Below are 26,188 nucleotides of genomic sequence, written 5' to 3'. Positions count from 1 at the left end.
CTTCTGGCAGCAGGGCCACACAAAGATGTCAAGCTCTGCTCACCAGCCCCGATCAATAAAACTCAACTGAGACACAAAATACTAACAGACTGTTGGATATTTATTCACAGCAGTTGCCGCCATCTGTATCCAGAATGCTAAAAACCCCATCCAAACATTGTACAGATACACGGCTAACTACGCACAACCCCACACAAAATAGTTAATGGGTAGATAAATAAGATTATTTTAGGCTGCCTCGGGCTTTACTACTGCTGTTATTATTTTATTGCTCTCTAGAAATCCCCAATAATCTCTGTGCCCCTATATTCAATGGGATCCATTATCCAGAAACCAGTTAGTCAGAAAGCTCTGAATTACGGAAAGCTTGTCTCCCTAGACTCTATTTCATGCAAATAATTCAAATTTGTAAAATAATTTGTAAAATAACTTTTTCTCTGTAGTAATAAAACAATAGCTTGTGCTTGATCCCAACTTAAATATAATTAATCCTTATCGGAATCAAAACCACCCTATTGGGTTTATTTAATGTTTACATGATTTTCTAGTAGACGTAAGGTATGAAGATCCGAAGTATGGAAAGATCCCTTATCCTGAAAAACCCAAGGAAAACTATATCTCCCACAATGTAGGTCTCTATAAAAAGATATTGCAGAAAACAGCTCATATGTAAAACCCTACTTCATGTAAATAAACCATTTTCATAATAATATACTTTATTAGTAGTATGTGCCATTGGGTAAACCTAAAATAGAAAATTGAGACCCCCTGGGATCGCATGATTCATGGTGCACACAAACATACCAAACCAACCATACTTGTTAGGTTACAGTTAGAGCTGCCGTATATCTGGTCAGGTGATCTCTTCCTGTTACAGTTAGAGCTGCAGTATTTCTGGTCAGGTGATCTCTGAGGCAACACACAGATCATCACAAAATGGTGGTTCAAGGCAAGAGATGTAAAAGGGCAATATTTACTTAAATATATATTCCAGTTTGATAACATTCTTTAATATTCCACTTGATTTGATATCTGTTGCTCAAGTATTCATATTGGGGGTATAGTTTTCCTTCAAGGGAAGCCCATCCTCAAGCTGTACATATATTCAATATATAGAGCCCACTGTGAGTGAGAGTCATAGCAAGTAGATCTAAGGACTCAGTGGAAGAAATGGCAGAGATTTCTCTGCACAATGTACAACGCAGTTACACTGTACATATTGGTTACAGAAATACTGAAAGAACTAATGTACAATAACTCCAAATGTAAAAAAGTATAAGGGGTTCAAAGATGGGTAACATGTGGGATACAGAGATTAAGTGCAGAGGGCTCAGGGCGGCATACGGAGGTGCACTGAGCTCTGCAAGGCTGGGTGTGACTATGCGCTGCAGGGGTGAGGTGACCTGGCCTCCGACAGCAGTTCAGCTATTGATTTGTAGAAAAGCAATTTCACAGGAGGCATCTGTTGGCCATGATAAGGCAGCCCTGAGCTCCGGAGGTGGGATGTAAAGAGGAATATGGAAGTAAAAGTCACAGCTAGGCACAAATACTGAATGGACACGGCACTGGCTTTCCTGCCCTCGGAATGACTTAACCTTCCAGTAGAGCTCAGAGTCGCTAATTCCATCCAAGCGCCACTAAGAGAGAGAAGATGGAGAAAAAGATGGGGCAGAGATGGCAATGGAGTGAGTGAGAAAGAGAGAGGTGGTCACATTGGGGAAAGGCACAAAGCAGATCAAGGGAAGATAAATGGGATGAATATCGGAATACGTCCATCCTTTGGCTCTCTAGCTCTCGTTGAATGACAACTGCCAGCATCTCCTGAAGGGAAAGTAATGTAGTGAATATACGTTATATAGTGAAGCAGGAAAGAGAGAAATGTGATGGTGGGAGGGAAAATTGCTTCACCCCAGGCAACCGAAACAACCCCCCCCCCATCCGATCTTAAAATGCAACACATACAGACATATCTAACTACTGTAATGAGCTCTCCTCCTATGTGTTCAACAGAAAATCCCTTAATTAACAAACCTGTTATTAAATAAAGGAGGAGTAACCCCTTTTTATAGGCAGAAAGGCCCTGCAAAGGTCTAACTTTCCACCAACCAGACAACCCTGCTGGGGGGACCTGCCTTTACTGTTCAGGTACATGGCAGCAGCAGGGGGTTGGTCCAGTTGGGGAGGTTGGGGCAACAAGTTGTAGTTAGAGAAGAAGACACTTCTAGACATGCAGGGATTTAGACATTTATAGACCCACACAAACCGGTAGTCAATCTGAGATATAGACATTTATAGAGCTGGGCCAACCTGTAACTAATCAGAGATGTAGACTTTCCTGGAGCCAGGCCAACTTGTAGCCAATAAGAGATTTAAACACTTTTGTAGAGCTGGGTGACGGTCAACCTGTATCCAATCAGAGATGAAGACACTTATAGAGCTGGGACTACCTGTAGACACTGAGAGATTTAGACATTTATAGAGCCAGACCAACCTGTAGCCAATCAGATATTTAGACATTTATAGAGCTGGGCCAACTTGTAGCCAATCAGAAATCAAGACACTTATAGAGCTGGACCTTCCTGTAGACATTCAGATATTTAGACATTAATAGAGCTAGGTCAACCTGTAACCAATCAGAGATTAAGACACTTATAGAGCTGAGGCTACCCGTAGACACTGAGAGATTTAGATATTGATAGAGCCAGACCCATCTGTAGCCAATCAGATATTTAGACTTTTATAGAGCTGGGCCAACTTGTAGCCAATCAAAAATCAAGACACTTAAAGAGCTGGGCCTTCCTGTAGACATTCAGATATGTAGACATTAATAGAGCTAGGTCAACCTGTAGTCAATCAGCGATTAAGACACTTATAGAGCTGGGACACCTATAGAGCTGGGTCAACCTGTAGCCAATCAGAAATGTAGACACTTAAAGAGCAAGACCAACCTGATTCAGACACTTAAAGAGCCAGACCAACCTGTAGCTAATCAGAGATTTAGACACTTAAAGAGCCAGACGAATCTGTAGCCAATCATAGATTTAGACGCTTACAGCTAGGCAGCCTGTAGCCAAAGATTTAGACATTTACCCCTATATATAAGGCACAACATACAAGAACAGCGCCAAGTAGCAGTAACCCATGGCAACCAATAAGATGTTTGCTTTTATGCAAGTGACCAGTAAATTCTACCTGCTGGTTGTTAGTATGCTCCTGGGCAAATTTAGTGCCTTTTATTTCATAACCCCTTTATAGCTTTAGGCCAACTAATAAGACTGGGTATGACATTCATTATAGAATACGGAGAAGAAGATGATGATATAATGTATGGATTTTTGGTGTCACGCTCAGAAAGCTGTCTCTCTCCCATGTTACATTCTCTCTCATGCTGCTCGTAGCCTTGTCACTTCTCTCTCTTTATCCTCTCCATTTAATTTGGTGACTCAGAAAAAGGGACTGATGAGAAGCCGGGAATTACTAAGCACAGGGAGACAGAATGACAGCTTGATTGGACGCAAAGCAGGAAGCCATCATTTAGGAAATGCAGGGGATGCGCTTTCCCATTTTAAGGATAACAATAGACTAAAAGGAAACTATATGTAGATGTGAATTCTTTTTCATAGGCAGATACTCACACGTGTCATATAGGCACAAATATACACATGCAGATCCATTATGCCTCTATAAGTCATAGGACAGCACTCTGTGCCCAATGCTGCAATAAAGGCATTTAATTCATTGCTGTCCTATAGACCTATACTGAGATAACCTGTGTTTGGGCAGGGACGCTGTTGGAAAAGTACTGGAGAAATATAGGCGACTGCTCCAAGCAGGATAAATAAAGTGGTGGTTCACCTTTAAGTTAACTTTTATGGGCTTATTTACTAAACTCCATATGCAAAAATCCCGAAAAATTCATGATTTTTTTTTTATAAAAGCTGACTTTTAAAAAATCACAAATTTTTCGGAATTTATTAAACTCAGAGGATGGAAAAGTCCAAATCTGTAAATCCGGCATCTCGGACCTGTAGAGGTTGCATATAAGTCAATGGGAGAAGTCCCAATGATTTTTTGATGTGCGCTGGGTTTCATGCATTACCCCGAAGTTTCGGGTGAAAACTTCGAAAAAATTGTGAAAACCGGATTTTTTCCAGCAAATTAAATTTTCTGGAAAATTTAATAAATAAGCGTAAAAAACCCAAGCGGATTTGATCGGAGTTTGTAGCAGAAACAATTATTGATAAATAACCCCCTTAGTATGTTATAGAGTGGTCAATTCTAAGCAACTTTTCAATTGGTCTTTATTGTTTATTTATTATAGTTTCTTCTGACTCTTTCCAGCCTTCAAATGGGGGTCACTGACCCCTTCAAAAAACGAATGCTCTGTAAGGCTACACATTTATTGTTATTGATACTTTTTATTACTCATCTTTCTATTCCGGGCTCTCCTGTTCATATTCCAGTCTCTTATTTAAATCAATGCATGGTTGCTTGGGTAATTGGGACCCTAGAAACGCGATTGCTGAAACTACAAACTGGAGAACTGCTAAATAAAAAGTTAAATAACTCAAAAACCACAAATAATAAAAAATGAAAACCAATTGCAAATTATCTCAGAATATCATAATGAAAAAGAAACCGATCTCCAATATACTTTAATTAAAAAACGTGTGCCGTTTTTATAAGAAACCTGACTGTATGCAGTGAAATTCTCCCTTCATTTACTGCTGTGAATAGGAATTGTCAGATGGTCCCTAACTGCTCTGCAGGGAAACAATCATACTTATGAACAGCAGGGGGAGCCCCCGCCTTACTTCCCAGCCATGTAGAACTCAAGCAGCTTTGTTTGTTTCTCTGTAGAGCAGTCGGTGACCGTGTAGAGATTTGTATTGGATTTTATCTTTGCCTTTACATCCCCTTTACAGTTTCCAACTCCAGCTACAGGGACAAAGATCATGGAGCCAGATTTAAACAGATAAACTGGGATTCTATTTGGAGGATTATCTTGCTGCAGCCACTGGTTCTGCTGAGTTGGAGAAAGTTTGTATTGAACAATACAAAAACTATAAAATCCACATTAGATTACATGACAACACAGGACCCAGTGCAGTCTGTATATTCTGATTATTAATCAGTCTTGTTGTATCGGCTTCTGGCAGATATTATTTGACTTGTGCTGTTTTGATCATTTATGACGATCCTTAAGCAGCCCAGACCACACTGAGCATGTGCACAGTCTTGATCTTGCAAAGATGTTTAACAAAGTTACAAGATGGTGACCCCCTGTGGTCAACTTTGAAAGTATAAATCATTTGTTTGATTAGGCTTGTGGTGCAGTAAGTTCATGTTTTTGTTTAATATACAGCATTTCTAGCCTTGTTCTATTTTAGACTTTACTTCCCCTTTAAAATATCTTTTCCTGCACCTTTAAATAGCAACCACATGGTGGTTGTATCATTTTCCATGTACAGCAGCCCTATGAAGCTATAGTTCTGCTCCCTACCCCTTAATGCATCTTCCCTGTCTTTCATTCAATATCCCGTTCGGAAATAATGGAAAATCTAATGTAAAATGAATTGTGATTTGAAGTCTCTAAATGGCATGTAAATGGGATTCGTCAGGTGTTTCAAATGAATTTCCAGACTAATTAACAATATGTTTTTTGCTAGTGAAGCATCGGCCCATGAATGAGAGCGTTGCTAAAGGGAAGCGACACGGGGGGATGAGAGGATCGGCGATGGTGAGTTGGAGCTCAGACAGTGATAGATGGACAAGGAATGGGATAGCTGCTCAAAACCACAAAGCACAGAGGTGACCGATTTAATGAATCTGCAACTTTGCGGCTTGGCCTGGATAAACAACAAGACCTGTGAGCCAATCAGAGCTGCTACTGCACTTCCCAACACTCCTGATAAAAGAGTTGGCACAGTGCCGAGCACACCCCCAATTCAACCAAGTGATGGATTTACTTAGCTAGACACACTCCTGGTCTGCACTGAACACCCCCTTTTGCACAAGACACAAGTCTACAATACACTATTGTGAAATTTGACTCTTTTTGCCACCTTTGGTGTTAAGTGCCACATGAGTAGGGATGCACCGAATCCAGAGATTTCGGTTTAGGATTTGGCCAGGATTTGGCCTTTTTCAGCAGGATTCCTTCTGCCTGGCTGAATCTGAATCCTAGTTTGCATATGCAAATAAGGGGTGGGTAGGGAAATCGTGTGACTTTTTGTCACAAAACAAAGAAGTAAAAAAATGTTTTCCCCTTCCCACCCCTAATTTGCATATGCAAATTATGATTCCGTTCGGTATTCGGCCAAATCTTTTGCAAAGGATACAGGGGTTTGGCCAAATCCAAAATAGTGGATTCGGTGCATCCCTACACATGAGGCAAGGTTTTCAGGTTCTGCAGGTGGCACTTTGCACTAGGGGGTGACAAATAGAGTCAAATTTCCATTTTTATAGCTGGAACAGTGACTTTTTAAGAAAAGTGTGTACAACTGTCAGACCGTGAATATCTATGGATTCTGGCAAATACCAAAGTGGTTTCTGTAAGATACCTTACAATCTAGACAGTCATTGTTCATAGGGCCTATGGGGTGGGGGCAGTTTGGGCCTCTCTGTACTTGGAATGCCAGGGCTTGTTTTGAATCCCAGTCCAGACTTGGCAACTGCACCTTGTTCCAGTCTTAGCACAGGAAAAAAGGGAAAGCCCAAGAATGTGAGGTGGGTTTGCAGTCTTAGAGCCATAAACACCCAAGAACTGATATATTTTGTAGCTTAGGTTTCAGATTTTTGGGGTTCAAGTCTCATGTGAGGCTATGGCATAAGCTATGGTATCTGAAGGACACTTTTTGGTATTTCCCTTGTCCCCTCTGAGGCTATGGCACAAGCTATGGTACCTGAAGAACTGTTTTTGGCATTTGGCCTGAAAAAGTCAATATTCTAGGCTCTGAAAGCCAAGACCAGATCATCTCCTGCTTCTGTTTCTACTCAGCACAATGAGGAGACCACAATTGCTACGCTGTCCTGCATTCTGCCAGAAAAATTGGAAGGGGTCAGTGTCCAGGGCTATAGTTAGGTCCAGTGTTATACTACGAAAAAAAAAAACTGCGGTTGTTTCCAGTAAACAGTAAATGCTCAAAACTACTAGTGAAAAATATGAAGCTCATCCAATATAGGACTTGACCTGGGTGTGTGACCCCAGGTCCGTCGTTTAAGGGTTCAGCATTCACCGATGAGGATTGGTGGCCCGGGTGCATCGCCCCGAACCCGTAGCTTGGGGTGAGATGCAGAAAAATCGTGGAATGAGCACACACTTCTGTGACGCACAAGGTTGGATAAAATCTCAATCTTTATTCCATAGGTTAAAAACAAATGTCCTAACGCGTTTCGTATCTATAGATACGTAATCATAGGCAACCATAGACATTTATTTTTAACCAATGAAATAAAGATCGAGATTTTATACAACCCGGATACAGGAGTGCTTGCTCATTCCATGATTTTCCAGTGTTATACTAAGCATAGAGTAGAACATCTGGGGCCCAGCATTGCACTGGTCATCAGGGGGGTTCTAATGGTGGTCCTGTGTAACATGTCTATTTAAACAAGGGGTGATCCCCCTGCTATTAGCTCTAAATTCCAAGCCACAAAGCTCTGTCGGAAGAGAATGGTTCTCCTTCAGGCTCTGGTATTGCTTTACACTTTCAATTTCATGGGGAATTTCATTGTTCCTTTTATTAAGGGGAGAGAGGTCGTCAATATTTCTGCATTTAGAATATACACAGGTATGGGGCCTGTTATCCAGAATACTCGGGACCTGGGGTTTTCTGGATAACGGATCTAGAAAAGCAGAGGCTGGTTTTGCTTCCAATAAGGATTAATTATATCTTAGTTGGGATCAAGTACAAGCTACTGTTTTATTATTACACAGAAAAAGAAAATCATTTTTAAACATTTTGGATTATTTAATTATAATGGAGTCTATGGGAGACAGTCTTTCCATAATTCTGGAAAACGGGTTTCCGGATAACGGATGCCATACCTATAATATGAGACAGGGACCAGAGTGTGGAGGGGGTGTTGAGTTGCACAGAGAGACACGCAATGAGATACATGAGACAGCCAGTATATAAGTGATTTCATAAACGTGAGAGCATGTTCCAGCACACACAGATGATCTCTAATAGATTTCCATACACGGAAATAAAGGAGCAATTTAACTGCACTGACAGGGGTGGATCTCTCTGAATGGTTTGTGTATAAAACAAACAGCCCAGCGTATAAAAGTAGCACTCTATAAATAAGCATCTACTTGCACCCATTAAAAACCAACAGGCTAAAGGTAACTCACTGGTTCTGCCAAATCCCTGGCTTGCACCAATAAGCCTCACTGCTACCCCACTGTTTGGTTTAGGCCTGTTTAAATATCTCACTTCTGCCTAATTTCCTCCTGGTTTTAGCCACCCACAATGTTGCGCCAGTCTCCAGATTGCAGGGGAAAGTAGAACAAGAACAGCTGGAGTAAGTTGTCTCTATCCAACATTTGCCCGTCATGCCCAATTACTGATAGCCTACAGCTCCCAGCATCCTCTCTGGATGATACCCAACGGACAATCTGACAGCCCTGGCTCAGCAGGGAAAAGAAATAAAAGCCATGCTTTATGGCAGTCCTGGGAATACCAGTTTGCAGGATACATATTGAATTTCCTGCTTTAGATTTCTCATTCAAATATTTATATTTCAATCCAGCATTCTCCGTTACATTATATTGTCATTTTCAGCTTATACTGCCAGCAGCATCCAGCCAATAGAAAATCATACTTTTTTATATGTACATAAAACATTAAATCTGAGGTGCGTTGGCTCCTCTCCTCCTACTGGATACAGGCATCTTAAAGGGGAAGTTCGCCTTGAAATAAATGTTCGGCGTGTTCTAGAGGGATCAATTCTAAGCAACCTTTGGTCTTCATTTCTTTATTTTGTTTGGTTTGCAAGAATTTGCCTTTCTATTCTGCATATCTGTCTTGCAAAAAAGCATGCTATCTGGCAATTATGTTATCATTATTCTGCAATATTGATAATATATATATATATATATAGAGAGAGAGAGAGAGTTAGATGATAGATAGAAGAGAGAGAGAGATGGATAAAGAGATAGAGTGATAGATAGATAGATAGATAGATAGATAGATAGATAGATAGATAGATAGATAGATAGATAGATAGATAGATAGATAGGATAAAAAGAAAGAAAGAAAGAAAGAAAGAAAGAAAGAAAGAAAGAAAGAAAGAAAGAAAGAAAGAAAGAAAGAAAGAAAGAAAGAAAGAAAGAAAGAAAGAAGGAAGCTCACCAGGACCATGGCCTACTCGGAATTTCTCTCGTACCCCAGCAGACAAGTCTAACGCTGGATAGATAGATAGATAGATAGATGATAGATAGATAGATAGATAAATAAATAAATAAATAGACAGAACAAGTAATTCAGCAAGAGCAGTATGGCAGTTGCTGCTGGTTCCTCCCTGATTGTCAGTAGTGTTATATAGAACATTGCTCTGGTATATGGCACCCCCAAACGTCTCCCTCTTATTTGCTAACGTGTTTGGAATGAGAGCAGGGAGAGATATTACGGGAGCCTTTGATGTCTGGTGCAGACCAATTTGTCAGTGCAGGGAGTTGCATAAAGGCCGGGCGCTGGTGTAATGTACTTTGCTTGGCATCACTATACACACATTTTGTTGTGCGCAAGAATTGCCTGACACTGGCCTTTTTCCTCCGACTCAATTGCTGCCCCCAATCCCACTCTGCCTTTATGTGCTGCTATATTATATTTATATCTGCCAAAAAAAAAATGAAGGTCTGAGAGACAAAAAACATCCCAGGGATCCTTTCAGGCGGCGCAGAAGCCAAGGCTGCACATTATTAGAACCTTGCATAGCGGGAGCGACAAGGTCGCTTTTTTACATTATGTCGGCGGATAAACATTTTCATCACTGCAAATTGAGTATTAACAGGGTTCAGGCAGTCTCGTGGAGGCATGTAATAAGAGTCCCGAAGTTTGCAGCGGGTCTTGTAACCCATAGCGACCGTAGCTGTTTGAAAATAAACTTCTAACTGGGTTACCTGCAGCATTAGCACCAGGGATGTTCAACCTGCTACTGAACTACAACTCTCCCCTTCCTTCACACACAAGTCTATCTGTTTTCAGGAATACATTTCCCATCATCCTCCACCAGCCGAAGGAAAACTGACAGAAGACACCGCTATACCATACTGAAATTTACTCTCTTAATATCTAAAAACATATTTTTTAGAATATAGCAGCCATAAAAACTATGTGTCCCTTTGTTATAGCACTTGCCACACAATGATGCAATTACCAAGACGAGAACATGACAGCCCCTACTCTTACCATTTAGTGCTGGGAATTATAGTTGAACTACACCTGTAAGTAGTGCTAGGTAATTAAAGGGGTTGTTCACCTTTAAATTAACTATTAAGTATGACGTAGAGAGTGATATTCAGAGACAATTTGCAATTGTATTTTTTTATTTGTGGTTTATGAGTTATTTCGTTTTTTTTCAGCAGCTCTGAAGTTTGCAAATTCTGGTTGCTAGGAAGCAAATTACCCAAGCGACCATGCACTTATTTGAATAAGAGACTGGAATATGAATAGGAGAGGCCTGAATAGAAAGATGAGTAATAAACAGTAGCAATAACAATACATTTGTGGCCTGAGAAAGCATTTGTTTTTAGACGGGGTCAGTGACCCCCTCCATTTGAAAGCTGGATAGAGTCACAAGAAGAAGGCAAATAATTCAAAAAATGAAGAAAAAATTAAGACAAATTGAAAAGTTGCTTAAAATAGGCCAATCGAGTAAACCACCCTTTTAGGGCTCTTACACACGGCCGTTCCAACCTGCGCTCCCCTGCGTTCCGTTTTTTGGCGTTCAGCCGCAGGGGAGCGCAGGAATAGACGCAAGTAATGATTTGAAATGGGGCTGTACTCACGAAGGCGCGTGTAGGCGCCGAACGCAGGAAAAATGCAGCATGTTGCGTCTGAACCTGCGTTCGGCGCCTACACGCGCCTTCGTGAGTACAGCCCATTTCAAATCATTACTTGCGTCTATTCCTGCGCTCCCCTGCGGCTGAACGCCAAAAAAACGGAACGCAGGGGAGCGCAGGTTGGAACTGTGGTGGACTGGTCATGCGAGAGGTCCCGGGGTATGGTCCAGTGTAAGCGAAGTGTACTCTTATCTCGAGCAAACTATCTCCAATGTCACTGGGATTCACAGGAAAATGGACATTGAGGCGATACAGTAAAAGGTCTGAAAAACCGGGGAGGATTGGTCCTAAACCTAGGATACTAGCAGGGTAACCCACTGGCTGTAATTTTTGCTAGTCTCTCCACCCAAGGGGGTGATTGCAAACAATTAATCCACACACACAATTAGGACATACATTTAGACACAAATTAGCTTTGGTGACGTACACAACGGGCAACAACGACCTCGATACTGGTGGGTATTCTGACTGCCTCAAACTAGGGATAACAGGGACACCCAGGGACAACCCGCCACGGACCGGACACGTTAGTCTCCTCTAAAACCGTTTTCCCACAATCACACGTTTTCTAAAGATATGTAATATACACTTCTCGGGGTCGACACGTTTGTCCTGGACACTTCTGTCCTTCCCCCCCGTAGGAGACGTTACTGACTTTGCTGGGCCAGTGTCTCCAGAACACTTTGCTTGGTCCTACGCTCGGGACTCCGGGGGCGACACGTTTGTACTTCCCCCACAAAATGCCAGAATCTATGTATATCCTGTAAAGCCAAACGCCTGCTGGCCAGTGCTAACACATTCTTTGAAAACGTGAATCATGGGAAGTGAAAAATCTAAAATGGAGGAAGGGGACCAAAAGGGGATCTCGGCGTTTGAAATAGTCAAACGTCGTGAGGGGAAACAACCGGTCAGTGATTACATTAAATTGGCTAAATTATGTAGCTTTAACTTTAAGGGACCCCGGCTACAGCCGGACTCCTGGCATAACGTAGTAAAGGAACAAAAGGGTGTTCTCCAGGATAAGGGTCTGTTATCCAGTGCCCAATCATGGCTTAGGGTCGCAAAGGGATTGCAGAAGGAGGGGTGGTCAGAACAAAGAGTGATCCAATCTGATGGTAATATCAAATATTTATACCATAGGGAACCCCCCTTCCATTGTATGGTCAATACCGTTAGTCCACTCCCAGCATGTAACGACAGCACCCAACAGCCGCCCCAAGGTCAAACTGAGGCCCCTACTGACAAACAGACAATTATCCATGCAAATTCAAATGTTGTTCACAACGAAGACCCCCCCACCAACACACTTACAAAAGGTGGGGTAACCCCATTATATCCTGTTTTGACCCCTGAAGGCACTTACTATGTACCAGTGCCGAATTTGACTCACATTATGTTGTCTGGTGACGAAGTAGAGGGGGCTACAGGGGGGGTGTCAGATGATGGAGGGTCTAGAGTTACTTCCACCACTCCAGGCTTTCCTGGAACAATCCCAAAGGTCCCTGGGGCTCCCCAGAAAACTAGAAGGGTTGCCCAGTTACAAAGGGATGCGGGGGCGGACGATTTGAGGATTTTGCATGAGGTTGGGGAGACATTAACCCGCATGAGTACCCCCTACCAGTCAGGTCATAAAAAGGCTTCACTGCTCAATATTCCACGTTCGCCTTATGTCATGCCTGCTTTCGATCCCGGTGCTGATGACTCTCTCACCTCCCAGAACCTACGGGGTTCCGGTATGCAAAACATGAGTGGACCTGCATTATATGTAACTTTTAGCCCTTCCCAAGCGTCCACCCTCCTGGCCCAATTACCTGACCCCGATCACCATCCGATGCAATTTTATCGGAGACTGTCCCAAATCCAAAAAAACTATTCTGCTACCTGGAAAGATTTAGAGAGTCTATGTGAAATCAAAGCAGGAGATGCCTATTGGCCTGTTATGTTAACTGCTTTTGACCCCCGTCGAGTCAGGGACACTGTTAGTTACGAGTCAGGGATGGAATTCTGTGACCAAGTTAAATCCTGGGCGCAGAATAGGCTGGCTGATCAGGCCATTAGCATTCACGATATGGTCCAGGACAAATCCGAATCTGTCGAGAAGTACCAAGTCAGACTGTTACAAGTATTCATAGACTTAGGATTCAGCCGCCACAACAAGACTCATACCCAAATGTTGTCCTCTGCCTTCGTTACTGGCTTGAGAGAAAACTTACGCAAGGGTCTGATCACAGCCAGACCAGAATACCGTACCCTGCCCATTGAGACACTCGCCCTTGTAGCCAAGGGTCTGGAAGCCTCTCAGCAGTTGACCCACAAGGCTACCCCCTTGATGTTAACTGATAGTAGTTCTACTGAAAACAACAAGGGCGACACAGTGACATGCAATTATTGTAAGAAGATAGGACACGTTATCAAAGACTGCAGGATTAGAAAAAAATGTTTTAACTGTGACAAACCCGGCCACATCAGTCGGGACTGCAGGGCCCCCAAACGACAACATCAAACAAACTCCAATGCCGACCATTGGCCACCTCCACCCCCTCCTGATCATCCGGTCCCGTCAGCTCCCCCGGCCCATCCATAGGATGTTGGCACCCCTGTGTCTCCCAGCCCTGTACTGTCCAATATAGACACTATCGAGGATGCCGGACCTTTAGCTAAATTAACCTTGTCCGTACAAGGTACCCCTACCACCTTCCTGATAGACACAGGGGCAGCCAGAAGCGTTATCAGGAGTCAGGATCTTCCCAAACAAACGATGTTGTCTAATAACACTGTTTCTTGTGTAGGAGTGGATGGTCGGCCTCGGGACAATCCTTTGACCTGTCCTTTACAGGTCGGACCCTATTCTGGATTATTGGCCCGTTTTGTTGTCTCACCCACTTGTCCTTTAAATCTATTAGGAACGGATCTACTGTACCGATTGCAAGCGAAACTGGTGTTTCTACCGGATGGCACCATCACTGTTTCCTCCCCGTTGGATCTAGCTGAGGCTACCTCTCTTTGTTCTGTACCCCTTCTTCTCTCCACAGAGTCACCAACAACTTCTACCGCTGGCATACCGGCTCATGTACTGTCCCGCATTCCTTCGTTCCTATGGTCACAGGGGCCGGAAGACATTGGTCGCTTACCTGTTCCTCCAGTCGGAGTCCGTCTTAAGGAAGGCACCGCATTGCCCAGGAAACCACAATATCCTCTCAAACCGGCCCAGTCCGAAGCCATCACCAAACAGCTCCAACAACTTCTTGACAATGGGGCTATCAAACGGCAATCGTCCCCTTGCAATACTCCTCTCTTCCCTGTCAAGAAGAAAGGCAAGGCAGGAGAACCAGATAAGTATCGCTTAGTGCAAGATCTACGTGCTGTCAATGAAGCCACGGTCATGGAGACCCCTTTGGTGTCAAACCCACACACCATATTATCCGGCATTCCTCCGGCGGCCACTCATTTCACAGCGATAGACTTAACGAATGCATTTTATAGTATACCACTGCGTGAGGACTGCCAATACCTCTTTGCCTTTACCCATGAACGTCAACAGTATGTTTGGACTGTCCTTCCCCAGGGAGCACAGAACTCTCCTACTCATTTCTCACTTGCACTTACTTCCATTCTAGACTCCTGGATATCTGCACATCCCGAGGTCACACTCCTGCAGTATGTGGACGACCTACTACTCTGTGCCCCTGACCTATCAACCTGCGAAGAATCGTCTGCCGACCTACTCTGCTTTCTGGCCGACCAAGGGTGTAAGGCATCTAAAGAGAAACTGCAATGGTGTCAAACCACTGTGGTCTTTTTGGGACAATGTATCTCCCAAGGCACAAGACACATCACGGTCGGCCGCATTAAAACGCTTCAGGACATCCCTCTACCACAGGGACACAAGCCATTACATGCCTTTCTCGGTCTCATCTCCTACTGTCGGTCATGGATTCCTGAAGCTTCTCTCCTGATGCAGCCTCTGTATGATGCATTAAACTCAGACCCTTTCACGTTGACTCCTGCAGCGGAAGAAAGTTTCCATACGCTCAAGTCTGTTCTATCTACGGCTCCTGCTCTGGGCCTCCCAGACTATGAGAAACCTTTTAAACTGTTTGTCTCCGAACGTCAAGGGCATGCCCTCGGAGTACTGGCCCAATCATACGGTCAACGTGTCCGGCCTATTGGATATTTCTCCGGACAACTCGACAATGTGGCAAAGGGCAGCCCTTCATGCATGCGTGCAGTATACGCAGCTCAACTTTTACTGGACAAGACTGCTGATCTAATTTTGGGACATGACTGTACCCTTCTAGCACCTCACGACATCTCTGCTATATTGCAGCAAACTCAACCAAAACACATGTCTGCTGCCAGGCATCTGCGGCTACAATGTGCTATACTTCTACCTGACAATGTTACTCTACAGCGGTGCACCATTCTGAATCCATCAACACTGTTACCAATCCCTGAACAGGGGGGGGTTGAGGACCATATCACGGACACCCACGACTGTTTCGAACTTATGCAACAAGAAACAGCTCACCTCCCTACCGTCAGTGACACCGCCTTGGAAGACCCGGACATCACGTTATTTGTGGACGGATCACGGTTCTCAGATGCCTCTGGGAAATTTCATACTGGATATGCCGTCACAACCACTGACTCTGTCCTTGAGGCACGACCTCTTCCACCCTCGTGTTCAGCCCAGGAAGCGGAACTCAAAGCCCTAACTGCTGCATGCAAACTGGCCGCAGGGAAGAGAGCAAATATTTTCTCTGATTCCAGATATGCTCTGGGAGTGGCTTTAGACTTTGGGACTATTTGGAAGACTAGAGGGTATTTGACTGCCATCGGATCACCTATTAAAAATGGCGCATCCGTTGCCGATCTTATGGAAGCACTAACTCTGCCTTTAAAAGTTGCCGTGTTAAAAGTAAAAGCTCATGGCAGACTCACTTCACCCGAGGCTATTGGTAACCATCTAGCTGATACCACTGCTAAGGACATTGCTGTCACTCCTTTGCCCGATCCACCAGATACTGTTTCGCCCACACCCTTGCTCCAAGTTACTTTCTTGGACAGCGTTGACAAACTAAAAGGCTGTCAAGCCTCTGCCAGCCCTGATGAAATTAATGGCTGGCTCAGCAAAGGCGCCACGTGCAAAGACGCCCTATATTCCTGCAATAAAAAACCATGTATTCCCAGGAACCTTTATCCATCTCTAGTTCAATGGGCTCATGGACCAACACACATTTCAAAGAACCTGATGAACAATCTGATCTCAAAACTTTATTTCGCTCCAGGAATCACCACCCTCACCCGGAATTACACCGCAGCTTGCATCATCTGCGCCAAGTGTAACCCTGGACGCATGGAGAAACCACCGGTCTTACATTTGGCTAAGCCTCTATATCCTTTTCAACGCATACAAATAGACCATATACAGATGCCCAGAAGCGGGAGATTCGATTATGTCTTAGTCATCGTCGATATGTTCTCAGGGTGGCCGGAAGCTTTCCCCGTGGCTAATATGACTGCAAAAACCACTGCAAAAAAATTACTCTCTGAGATTGTTTGCCGATATGGCGTTCCTGAAGTGATCGAAAGCGATCAGGGTCCAGCGTTCACGGCATCTGTCACTAAAGACATATGGACAGCTCTAGGAGTCACCCTTCATTTCCACACACCTTATCACCCCCAAAGTAGTGGCAAGGTCGAGCGTATGAATGGTACTCTCAAAACAAAAATGTTAAAAATGTCTCAGGACTCGGGTATGTTGTGGCCTGACAGCCTGCCTATTGCCCTTTTCAGTGTTAGGTACACACCTAGGGGGGATACCAATCTTTCTCCTTTTGAAATCCTGTTTGGATCTGCCCCTAGGCTAGGATGTTATTTTCCTCAGTCTTTACAGTTACAGTTTGATGTTCTTAATGAATATGTATGTCAATTGTCACATGAATTATCTAAAGTGCATGGTCAGGTGTTCTCCTCTATTCCAGATCCTACTTCTGTGCAAGGTTCCCATTCATTAGTCCCAGGTGATTGGGTTCTTGTCAAGAAATTTCTGCGTAAATCCTCACTCGAGCCCCGATTTGATGGTCCGTTCCAAGTCCTACTGACCAGTCCACCACAGAACGGCCGTGTGTAAGAGCCCTTAAGCTGTGCTTTTATACTGATAGGAATACAGAGCTTTGCTTATAATTAGAGCACATTGCTTATAATTAGAACACATTGCTTATAATTAGAGCACATTGCTTATAATTAGAGCAAATTGCTTATGAAGTGACTTCCCAAGGCAAGTGATAGAGACCTGAGTGCGGGAGGTCACCCCAATCTGAAATAAGGGAAAAGACATAAAAAAAAGCGAAGTCTCTGCGGTATTGGAAAGCGTTAAAAGAGATCCGCACTCCCCACGAGCTCTCTCCCCAGATCATTTAAAAATGTACAAGATTCTTTTGCACCAAAGTGATTTATGACAGCGCCGTGATCAAAGGATCAAATCCCAGTACTGACGGCACAGAAAAAGTTGCGGCGTGAAGACTTTGCAATTTAATTTTCTTTTTTCTTTCTCTACTTCTTCTTCTTCAGCACAAACTGTAATCTCATGACAAGCGCTGAGATGCGTTGGGGTCTGTAGGTAATTACCATGTTGCAACTGCCACTTCTCCCCTGACTGTAAAGCGATACTGAATAGGTCGTCGTTATGGGGTGACAACAATGATATCATTTTGGTCTGAATCGTCTCACTGAATGATAGAATGATACAATCTCAGCTGTAGCCTTTTGATTGCCCAGGCTCAATGCAAGCACACATCCCTGTAACTGCATCAAAATTAAGTAAACCGTTTTCCCCAAAATTACTTCAATTTACTAAACAAGACACATTCTGTAGGCACAGAATTTTTCAAGGCTCACATTCCTGTTCTGGAGTAAAAGCATTTTAGATAAATCTCTGACCACAATAACACAAATTTCTGTTATACAGATAGAATCTCATACAATCTTATACAGCTAGAATCTCAGCCATAAAGCAGGACAGGACTGCTGCTTACAATGGGGATCAGATGGGATCTGTGCAGCCACTGGGACAGAATGCTCTGTTATACAGATAGCTAGAATCTCAGCTGCCATAAAGCAGGACAGGACTGCTGCTTACAATGGGGATCAGATAGGATCTGTGCAGCCACTGGGACAGAATGTTCTGTTATACAGATAGCTAGAATCTCAGCTGCCATAAAGCAGGACAGGACTGCTGAGAGAGGTTCTGTGCAGCCACTGGGACAGAATGTTCTGTTATACAGATAGCTAGAATCTCAGCTGCCATAAAGCAGGACAGGACTGCTGCTTACAATGGGGATCAGATGGGATCTGTGCAGCCACTGGGACAGAATGCTCTGTATACAAATAGCTAGAATCTCAGCTGCCATAAAGCAGGACAGGACTGCTGCTTACAATGGGGATCAGATGGGATCTGTGCAGTCACTGGGACAGAATGTTCTGTTATACAGATAGCTAGAATCTCAGCTGCCATAAAGCAGGACAGGACTGCTGCTTACAATGGGGAGGAGATAGGACTTGTGCTACCACTGGGACAGAATACTCTGTTATACAGATAGCTAGAATCTCAGCTGCCATAAAGCAGGGCAGGACTGCTGTTTAGTATGGGCAGAGTGCACTGGCATGCTGCTTGCCTCAGGAAACAGACTAATTTCAACAGAACAGTACCACCGAGTAGTCAGAAATATAGCATACCATTCTTCTTAAATGGTGTAATCAGTATGGCAGCTTCTTTTTCACTGTATGCAAACATATTAAACAGGAATGTGCACACACACACAGAGCTCAGAAATAAAAATATTTCCACAGACTAATTTTACCTTCCTAATCTGAAAAAAACGATGCAAACTATTCTAGTAGTGAAAACTGTGTAGATTGTTCCTGCATGTGAGTAACGCACTTCTGTACCACCCGCTCCCTCTCTTGCACATTCCGCTGAATCATCTCCCACAAGTTCAGTGTTTTGGCTTTAGGACATGTGTCAGAGCAGACAAATTTAGTGGAGTCTTTAAAACTTTCCAATCAGAAAGTCAGAATAGGAAATGAGAGATGAGCTGGAAGCCCCTTTCTCTGGAACAGACCCGTACGCTGAAGTTGACCCCATTACTACAACATTGTCAGCACCGGCCCTTGAAGTAAACAGGCGCTTGTGATTTATATCACAATGATTCTCAAGAAAAGGTGTGACAGGAACTGATCTACAATCACACACACAAATATCAAGTACACACACGCAACCAGGCTGCACAGATCAATTTCAGGGAGACACCGGAACATCCACTTTATTTAGGACAGAAATTTAACGATCAGACAGTGTGGCGCTTATGTTTCTCAGATAGGGGTGGGGGTTGTTTTTGGCTATACAACAGACTGGGCCAAATTGTTGCCCAACCCATAAGTGTTTGAGAGATGAACCATAACACCAAACATGTTGCCTCTTTCTCTTCATCACTATATAACATAATAAATGTTTACACTTCTGGACACGAAATGTGTCAGTCCTATGTGATACAATAATATGTTTACACGTTTGGACACAAAACACTTATGTCCGATGTTTCTTAATCTGTATGTGATGCAATAAAATGTTTACACTTCTGGAACCGAAATGCGTCACTCCATATGTGATACAATAAAATGTTTACACGTTTGGACACGAAACACTTATGTCCGATGTTTCTTAATCAGTATGTGATGCAATAAAATGTTTACACTTCTGGAACCGAAATGCGTCAGTCCTATGTGATACAATAATATGTTTACATGTTTGGACACAAAACACTTATGTCTTATGTTTCTTAATCTGTATGTGATGCAATAAAATGTTTACACTTCTGGAACCGATATGCGTCACTCCTATGTGATACAATAAAATGTTTACACTTTTGGACATCAAACGTGTCAGGCCTATGTTTCTTAATCAGTATGTAATGCAATAAACTGTTTACACTTCTGTAACCGAAATGTGTCAGTCCTATGTGATACAATAAAATGTTTACACGTTTGGATACAAAACACTTATATCCTATGTGTCTTAATCAGTATGTGATGCAATAAAATGTTTACACTTCTGGAACCGAAATGTGTCAGTCCTATGTGATACAATAAAATGTTTACACGTTTTGACACACAACACTTATGTCCGATGTTACTTATTCAGCATGTGATACAATAAAATGTCTATACTTTTGGACATGAAACGCATCAGGCCTATGTTTCTTAAAGGAAAACTATACCCCTCAAACAATGTAGGTCTCTAAAAAGATATTGCATAAAACAGCTCATGTGCAAAACCTGCTTCATTTAAATCAACCATTTCCATAATAATATACTTTTTTAGTAGTATGTGCCATTGGGTAATCCTAAACATCCTAAATCATACGAGCGCCCTGGGGATCGTATGATTCACGGTGAACACAAACATACCAAACAAACCATACATGTTAGGTCACATGAGCCAATAAACAGACTTCTGTCTTTTGCTTCCACACTTCTTACCGAAACTCCGCTTCCGCTCCTCTTCAGAAAAGGCGACACGGCGATGATCTATCGTGCAGCGCTCGATTTCTCCTCCCTGGCTATCTCCTATAAGGAAGACAGGGAGGAGAAATCGAGCGTTGTCCGATCGCTTTCTGAAGAGGCACGAAAGCGAGGTTCGGTAAGTTATTTCTTAATAAAGGCTTTGCGATTTTAAAGTTTAATTTGTCTTGGTGGTTTTTTTTTTTTTGCACTTTTGGCCACAAAACGCCTCAGGCATATTTTTCTAACTCACTCTGTAATATTATAATTTATAACGCTTTTGGGTTCAAAATGTGTCAATCCTATTTTTGTCAATCATGTTGGAAAGCACTGAAAAAGTTAAGGTGGCCATACATGGCCAAATGTAATCTGCCAATTCGGGTCCTTTTGACCAATTCTGCAACTTATCTGCTCGTGTATGGGGCCCTCTGACAGACCTCCTCTATTAATATCTGGCCAATCTTGATTGGGCAGGTCTGATTTTTCTGTCGGCTTGATGACCACATTGGCTCATTGATATGGTCCTCGCTCTAACTTTTTGTATCCCCCTCATAATAAATCAATAGTTTGGCCTTAGGGCCTTATTGTCCCCCAAGGTGGGCCTGTCTGGGTAAAGATTTGCTCATTAGGTGAAGTGTATGACCACTTTATACTTTTGCAAGAAGCCAATCAGAGTGCCTGCTTTTGTGGTTCTTATGATTTAACTTGTTCATGCTGAATGTACTGTACATGTAGCAGAAAAATGACTTCTTTCCTTTGCTGGTACAGATATGGGACCTGTTATGCAGAATGCTTGAAACCTGGGGTTTTCTGGATAATGAATCTTTCCGTAATTTGAACCTTCATACCTTAAGTCTACTAGAAAATCATTTAAACATTAAATAAACCCAATAGACTGATTTTGCCTCCAATAAGGATTAATTATATCTTAGTTGGGATCAAGTACAAGTACAAAATTTGGATTATTTGGATAAAACGGAGTCTATGGGAGACAGCCATTCTGTAATTCAGAGCTTTCTGGATAATGGGTTCCAGGATAATGCATATCATACCTGTACAATTTTGGGAGATTTTAATTGTACACTGGCTGCCTGTCCCTAGCCTAGAAAAAGTACATAACCCTAACCTATCAGACAGGACAGAGTGTTCTGACTGGAGGAAACTAGTGGAGTAAAGTAGGGGCTGAGTGTTGCAAGTACCCTGTCATTTTCTTTTAACTTTCCTGCAAACCTCACTCAGAGCCGTCATCACTGCTGCTTCTCACTTGTTACTCATTTGTTACTCGCTTGTTACTCGCTTACAGAACAGGCGGTTAGAGAAAAAAACATCCCCACTCAACCTTCTGTGGCGGTGGCAAAACACAGGCTAAATATTATACAGTGCAGAACATACAGTGATTTGCTGTGCCCATCATCATCATCATTACCATGACTTATTTATGCAATACCAGCGCGTTACACAGTGCTTAGCTCCTTCTATTGCAACTAATATCCCCTGTACAGTAATCACAGCCAGAAAAAGCATTTCCCAGTATTCTCAGTTCACCAATGAAAGCTGTAGGCAAAAACTGTAAGAAGAACAATAAACACTGTCCTACCAGACATTTCCAATGGATTTTGATTGGGCAAGTGATTGGGCACAGCACCCTTTGGATCCCTTGTTTGGATAAATCAGCAAAAGGGCCCAATTACTCACCAGGGACCAAATGACAGAGCAATGTTTTTGGTACCTTTGTTTTGCATAGAAAAACAACCCCTAGCATACCTCCCAACCAGGGCAGCCATCAGAGGGGGACGGGGGGGAGAGTTGTACTGGGCCCTGAGGGTAAGGGGGCCGGCCACACCACACTTACTTGATTAGCCGGGCCCCCCATATTTCTGAGAGCTGCTGACTTTGGGAAGGCATGGACGTTTAATGGGCCCTGGCCACCAATTTTCTCATAATCTGGGCAGGGCCCTGTCCACCAATTTTTTTTTCTAATGTGGGGTCCTAGCCACCAATATTTTTTAATGGGGGGGCCCTGGCCACAAATGTTTTTTATGGGGGGCCCTGACCACCAATATTTTTTTGGTTTTTTTACTGTGTGGTGGACCTGTGGGGTGGGGAAGGTGGACCTGTAGGTGGGGCTTGCGGTGGGTGCAGCCCAGGGGGCCCAGGAAATTTTGGCGTATGGGGCCCTGCAATTTCTGATGGCGGTCCTGCTCCTAACTGTCCTGTTTTCACGAGACAGTCCTGATTTTGACAACTAACCTGCAGTCCCTAATTGTTACTGAAATGTCCCGACTTTCTCTTTGATCTCCTGCAATGAACAGGCAGAAAAAGATACAAAGTTTCTAAACCTTAATTGGCTTTTGGCAGAGAGTCCAGAATACGTGGCTGGGGCACTTATATACTTTTGTAACTGTTTTTGTAATTGTAACAATTTAAGATAAGCAGGTCTCTTGGGGAAACTGTGACTTGAAGGGCAATTTCATTAGCAAAACTGTAATAACACATAAAAACCACAGAAATGTGTTCAAACTTTCATAACCTGCCAAATTTTGTAAAATGGACATAGTAATTAGGGGTGTGGTAACAAAATGGGCGAAAAATATTTCACAGCGCTTATTATCCCTCTTTCCAAAATGTTGGGAGGTTTACCTTAGTGGCTAGTGATGTCCCGTTTCGATTTGCAGAAAAATTCGAGAATTTCTGCCTAAATTCGCGAAACAGCGAAAAATTAACTAAAATGCTAATTTTGACGCCAGAGTCAATTCTGACACTCGCGGCAATTTTGACGCCGCTGTTAAAGTCAATGGCTGTTTAAATAATGTTGACACGCAACAGTTTTGACGCGAGCTACTATTCCGACGCGAGTCCAAAATTTCTGACGCTGGTGAATTTTCGCTGCAGTTTCGGAAATGTATTCGCCGGCGAATTCATGCATGCCCAAATGAATCACCATCACTACTAGTGGCCACAAATAATGCATTGGTGCACTGCACAGAACTGGTATAGACTGTAAGCGTACAGCAGCTCCATGCAATATAACTACATTTCATACATTACACTTCGTTAAAAAGTCACACATTAATGGGAGTCACAAAACATGGCAGTTAGCAGGAAATCCACAACACTGATGTCTCCATTGTCCTAGTATTTATACTCCATAGAGTTAGGCTAGGGTCAGAGGCATAAACCAGCATTACTGGCCTTATACACATTTAATCATTTATATTTTTGGGCAACAACAACACGTGAATGCATGCACCCCTAGTGGGCAAATAATTGATAGAATATGGTAAAATGACTGCTTGGCTATACTTAGCAATAACATTTCAGCGAAGCATCTCCAACAGCATGAACAACAACACAGAAAAATCATTAACTGCTCAATAACCCCACTTTAAAAGAAAACACTCACTGGGGAATATATATATATATTATATATATATATATGGCATTGTATTCACATTGCTTTTAGGAGACATCCCAGATTTCCCCAGTCACAAATAGGGACATTAAAAGATTTCTTCCTCCCATTGTGACATCACATGCAGCACAGAAACAATTGGTGTAGCAGGGGTGGGTGTGGTCACATGTAAAGGGGTGGGAATAACGACAGCGATGATGTTATCAGATAAAAACAAGGTTCTTTATAAACCCGGTCCGTACTGGTACCACGTGGAGGTGGAAGGGGTACAGAGCCAAAACAGACCATTTATGAGTCTTTGGTTTTGATTTTTTTATAATGGGGTGCAGATACGGCCTGGGGTATAAAGGCAAGGGATTATACAGTATAGACATATACACGTGTCACGACAAAAGCCACTAATACAGTTACCCACTCATTGTGCAAATACCACCCATGGGGAATGACCATTAATGTAATGTGATTCCCTTTGGAAATAAAGGAATTCAAACACAATTTTGGGGGTGGGGCTATATTACCATAATCAGGGGTTGGCTCCCCATTGCACAGGGGACCTCTAAAGGATGAAATGCTAATAAAGGAACAAAACATGTAATATTATAAAATATATTTCCACAGCCCTCCAGTTCTTGTAATATTGCAACTCCCAGCTGCTGGGAGTTGCAGCCTGTAATAAGAACATGCTGGTTTATCCCACATGGAAAAAGGGGCCCCGTGGAGTCAGAAGTGTATTTGGAATCGGCACTGATTTCCCAGCATTATTTTGGGGCAACATCTAGAAATGAGTGCGGGCAGGTGAGGAGCTGTAGACAGATAGAAGTTGTAGAGGGAAGGGAAAGATTGTTGTAAAAGGGAGCGGAGGGATCACAGGACAATATCACACTAGCCCTGCACATAAATCCCTTGTCACCATTCATAAAGTCACGGAGCTCACAGACAGTGACACAACACAGTGACAGCAGCATCACACAACTCAATGGAGATTTGCCTGTAATCTCACTGTGCCTGGTGACTGCAAGCCTGTGGGTACTACTCTTACTCAACAACAGAGGGAAAATCCCTGCTGCCAGCACTGGGTTAAGTCTAGAGGTGACAAGGACACGGCAAGGCGATCATTTGATCCAAGCATTAACCCTTTCAGCCCCGCTGCATCGATTGGTACTGAGCACAAGAGCAAAGGGAGGACGCTGCCCCTTAAACACACGTCTCTTTGTGTAACATATCTGCGGCAGAGAGACATTCTGTACAGTCCCTTCTGGGTTACCCAGTCCAGCTAGAAAAAAAATAATAATCACTTGCTGCCCTTGTGCCTGGTGCTCAACTACAACTCCCAGCATCCTCCAATGGGCACACAAAAGAAAAGAGTTGTAGTTCAGCAACTGATGGAGGGCTGCAGCCCAGACACACACGTTGTTTATGTTTCAGGGTGACCTGCAGGCAGCCCAGGCACCCACAAGGCAGCAGCAAGTCGTTGTGGCAAGGAAAGGGTCAAGTGACAGAGACAGACAGACAGAGAGAGAGAGAGACAGACAGACAGAGAGACAGAGAGACAGACAGACAGAGCTGCAGAAGGCCAGTGACACACACGATGCATTAACCCATGCTCTGCAATGCAACTGTCAGCTAAGGAGCTTGCGGTCCCCTCTGCGTGTCCTGAGATACAGATTCCCCACCCCATGTGCTGCCCCCAGTCTGTAACAGGACAGGCCCTTACCTGTCCCCGCAGTGACCAGCAGCCACATCCCCAGGACGAAGCAGCGATTGAGTGCGGTGAGTGCGGGAGCCATGGTGAGCCAGTGCCTTCCCCGCTGCTGCTCCTCTCTGCTCCTCTGCACCTGCCCTGCCGCTAATGTATGCTAATGAGATGCAGGGGAGGCGGGGCCTCGGCCAGAGCTCTCACTAGAAGAGAGGGAGGCTGTGACTGTTTACTTGTCCCATGCGGGTGCGGGGCCCGGTCCTTTCAACCCCTTCTGTGCCGGAGACGAATGACAATGACGATTTTAAGCGGAATTCTAAACATTTGCATTTTGTCTGCGGAACATGATTTGATTGCTTTTTCCCCTCCGCCTTCCCCTGTGCAGCGCTACTCTCTCTGCTGGAGACATGACAGCTACAAGCTCTGCCTCCACCTACTGCCCCATTCC

General features: G+C 43.4%; 1 protein-coding gene across 1 annotated transcript in view; it reads right to left on the bottom strand.

Annotated features, from left to right (window-relative positions):
* The window catches only part of cadm4.S (cell adhesion molecule 4 S homeolog), a 221,629-nt gene extending 195,729 nt beyond the window's left edge, over positions 1-25,900 (bottom strand). Inside the window, exon 1 of the mRNA XM_041571658.1 lies at positions 25,759-25,900. Coding sequence (XP_041427592.1) covers positions 25,759-25,831 — 73 coding nt within the window. The 5' untranslated portion in view covers positions 25,832-25,900. The remainder of the gene's footprint in view (positions 1-25,758) is intronic.
* Between the last annotated feature and the right edge of the window lie 288 nt (positions 25,901-26,188).

The sequence above is a fragment of the Xenopus laevis genome, chromosome 7S, assembly GCF_017654675.1.
Source record: "Xenopus laevis strain J_2021 chromosome 7S, Xenopus_laevis_v10.1, whole genome shotgun sequence".
NCBI classification, from domain to species: Eukaryota; Metazoa; Chordata; class Amphibia; order Anura; family Pipidae; genus Xenopus; species Xenopus laevis.
Note: the sequence above shows the minus strand (reverse complement) of the source record. Positions and strands in the feature narration are given on the sequence as shown.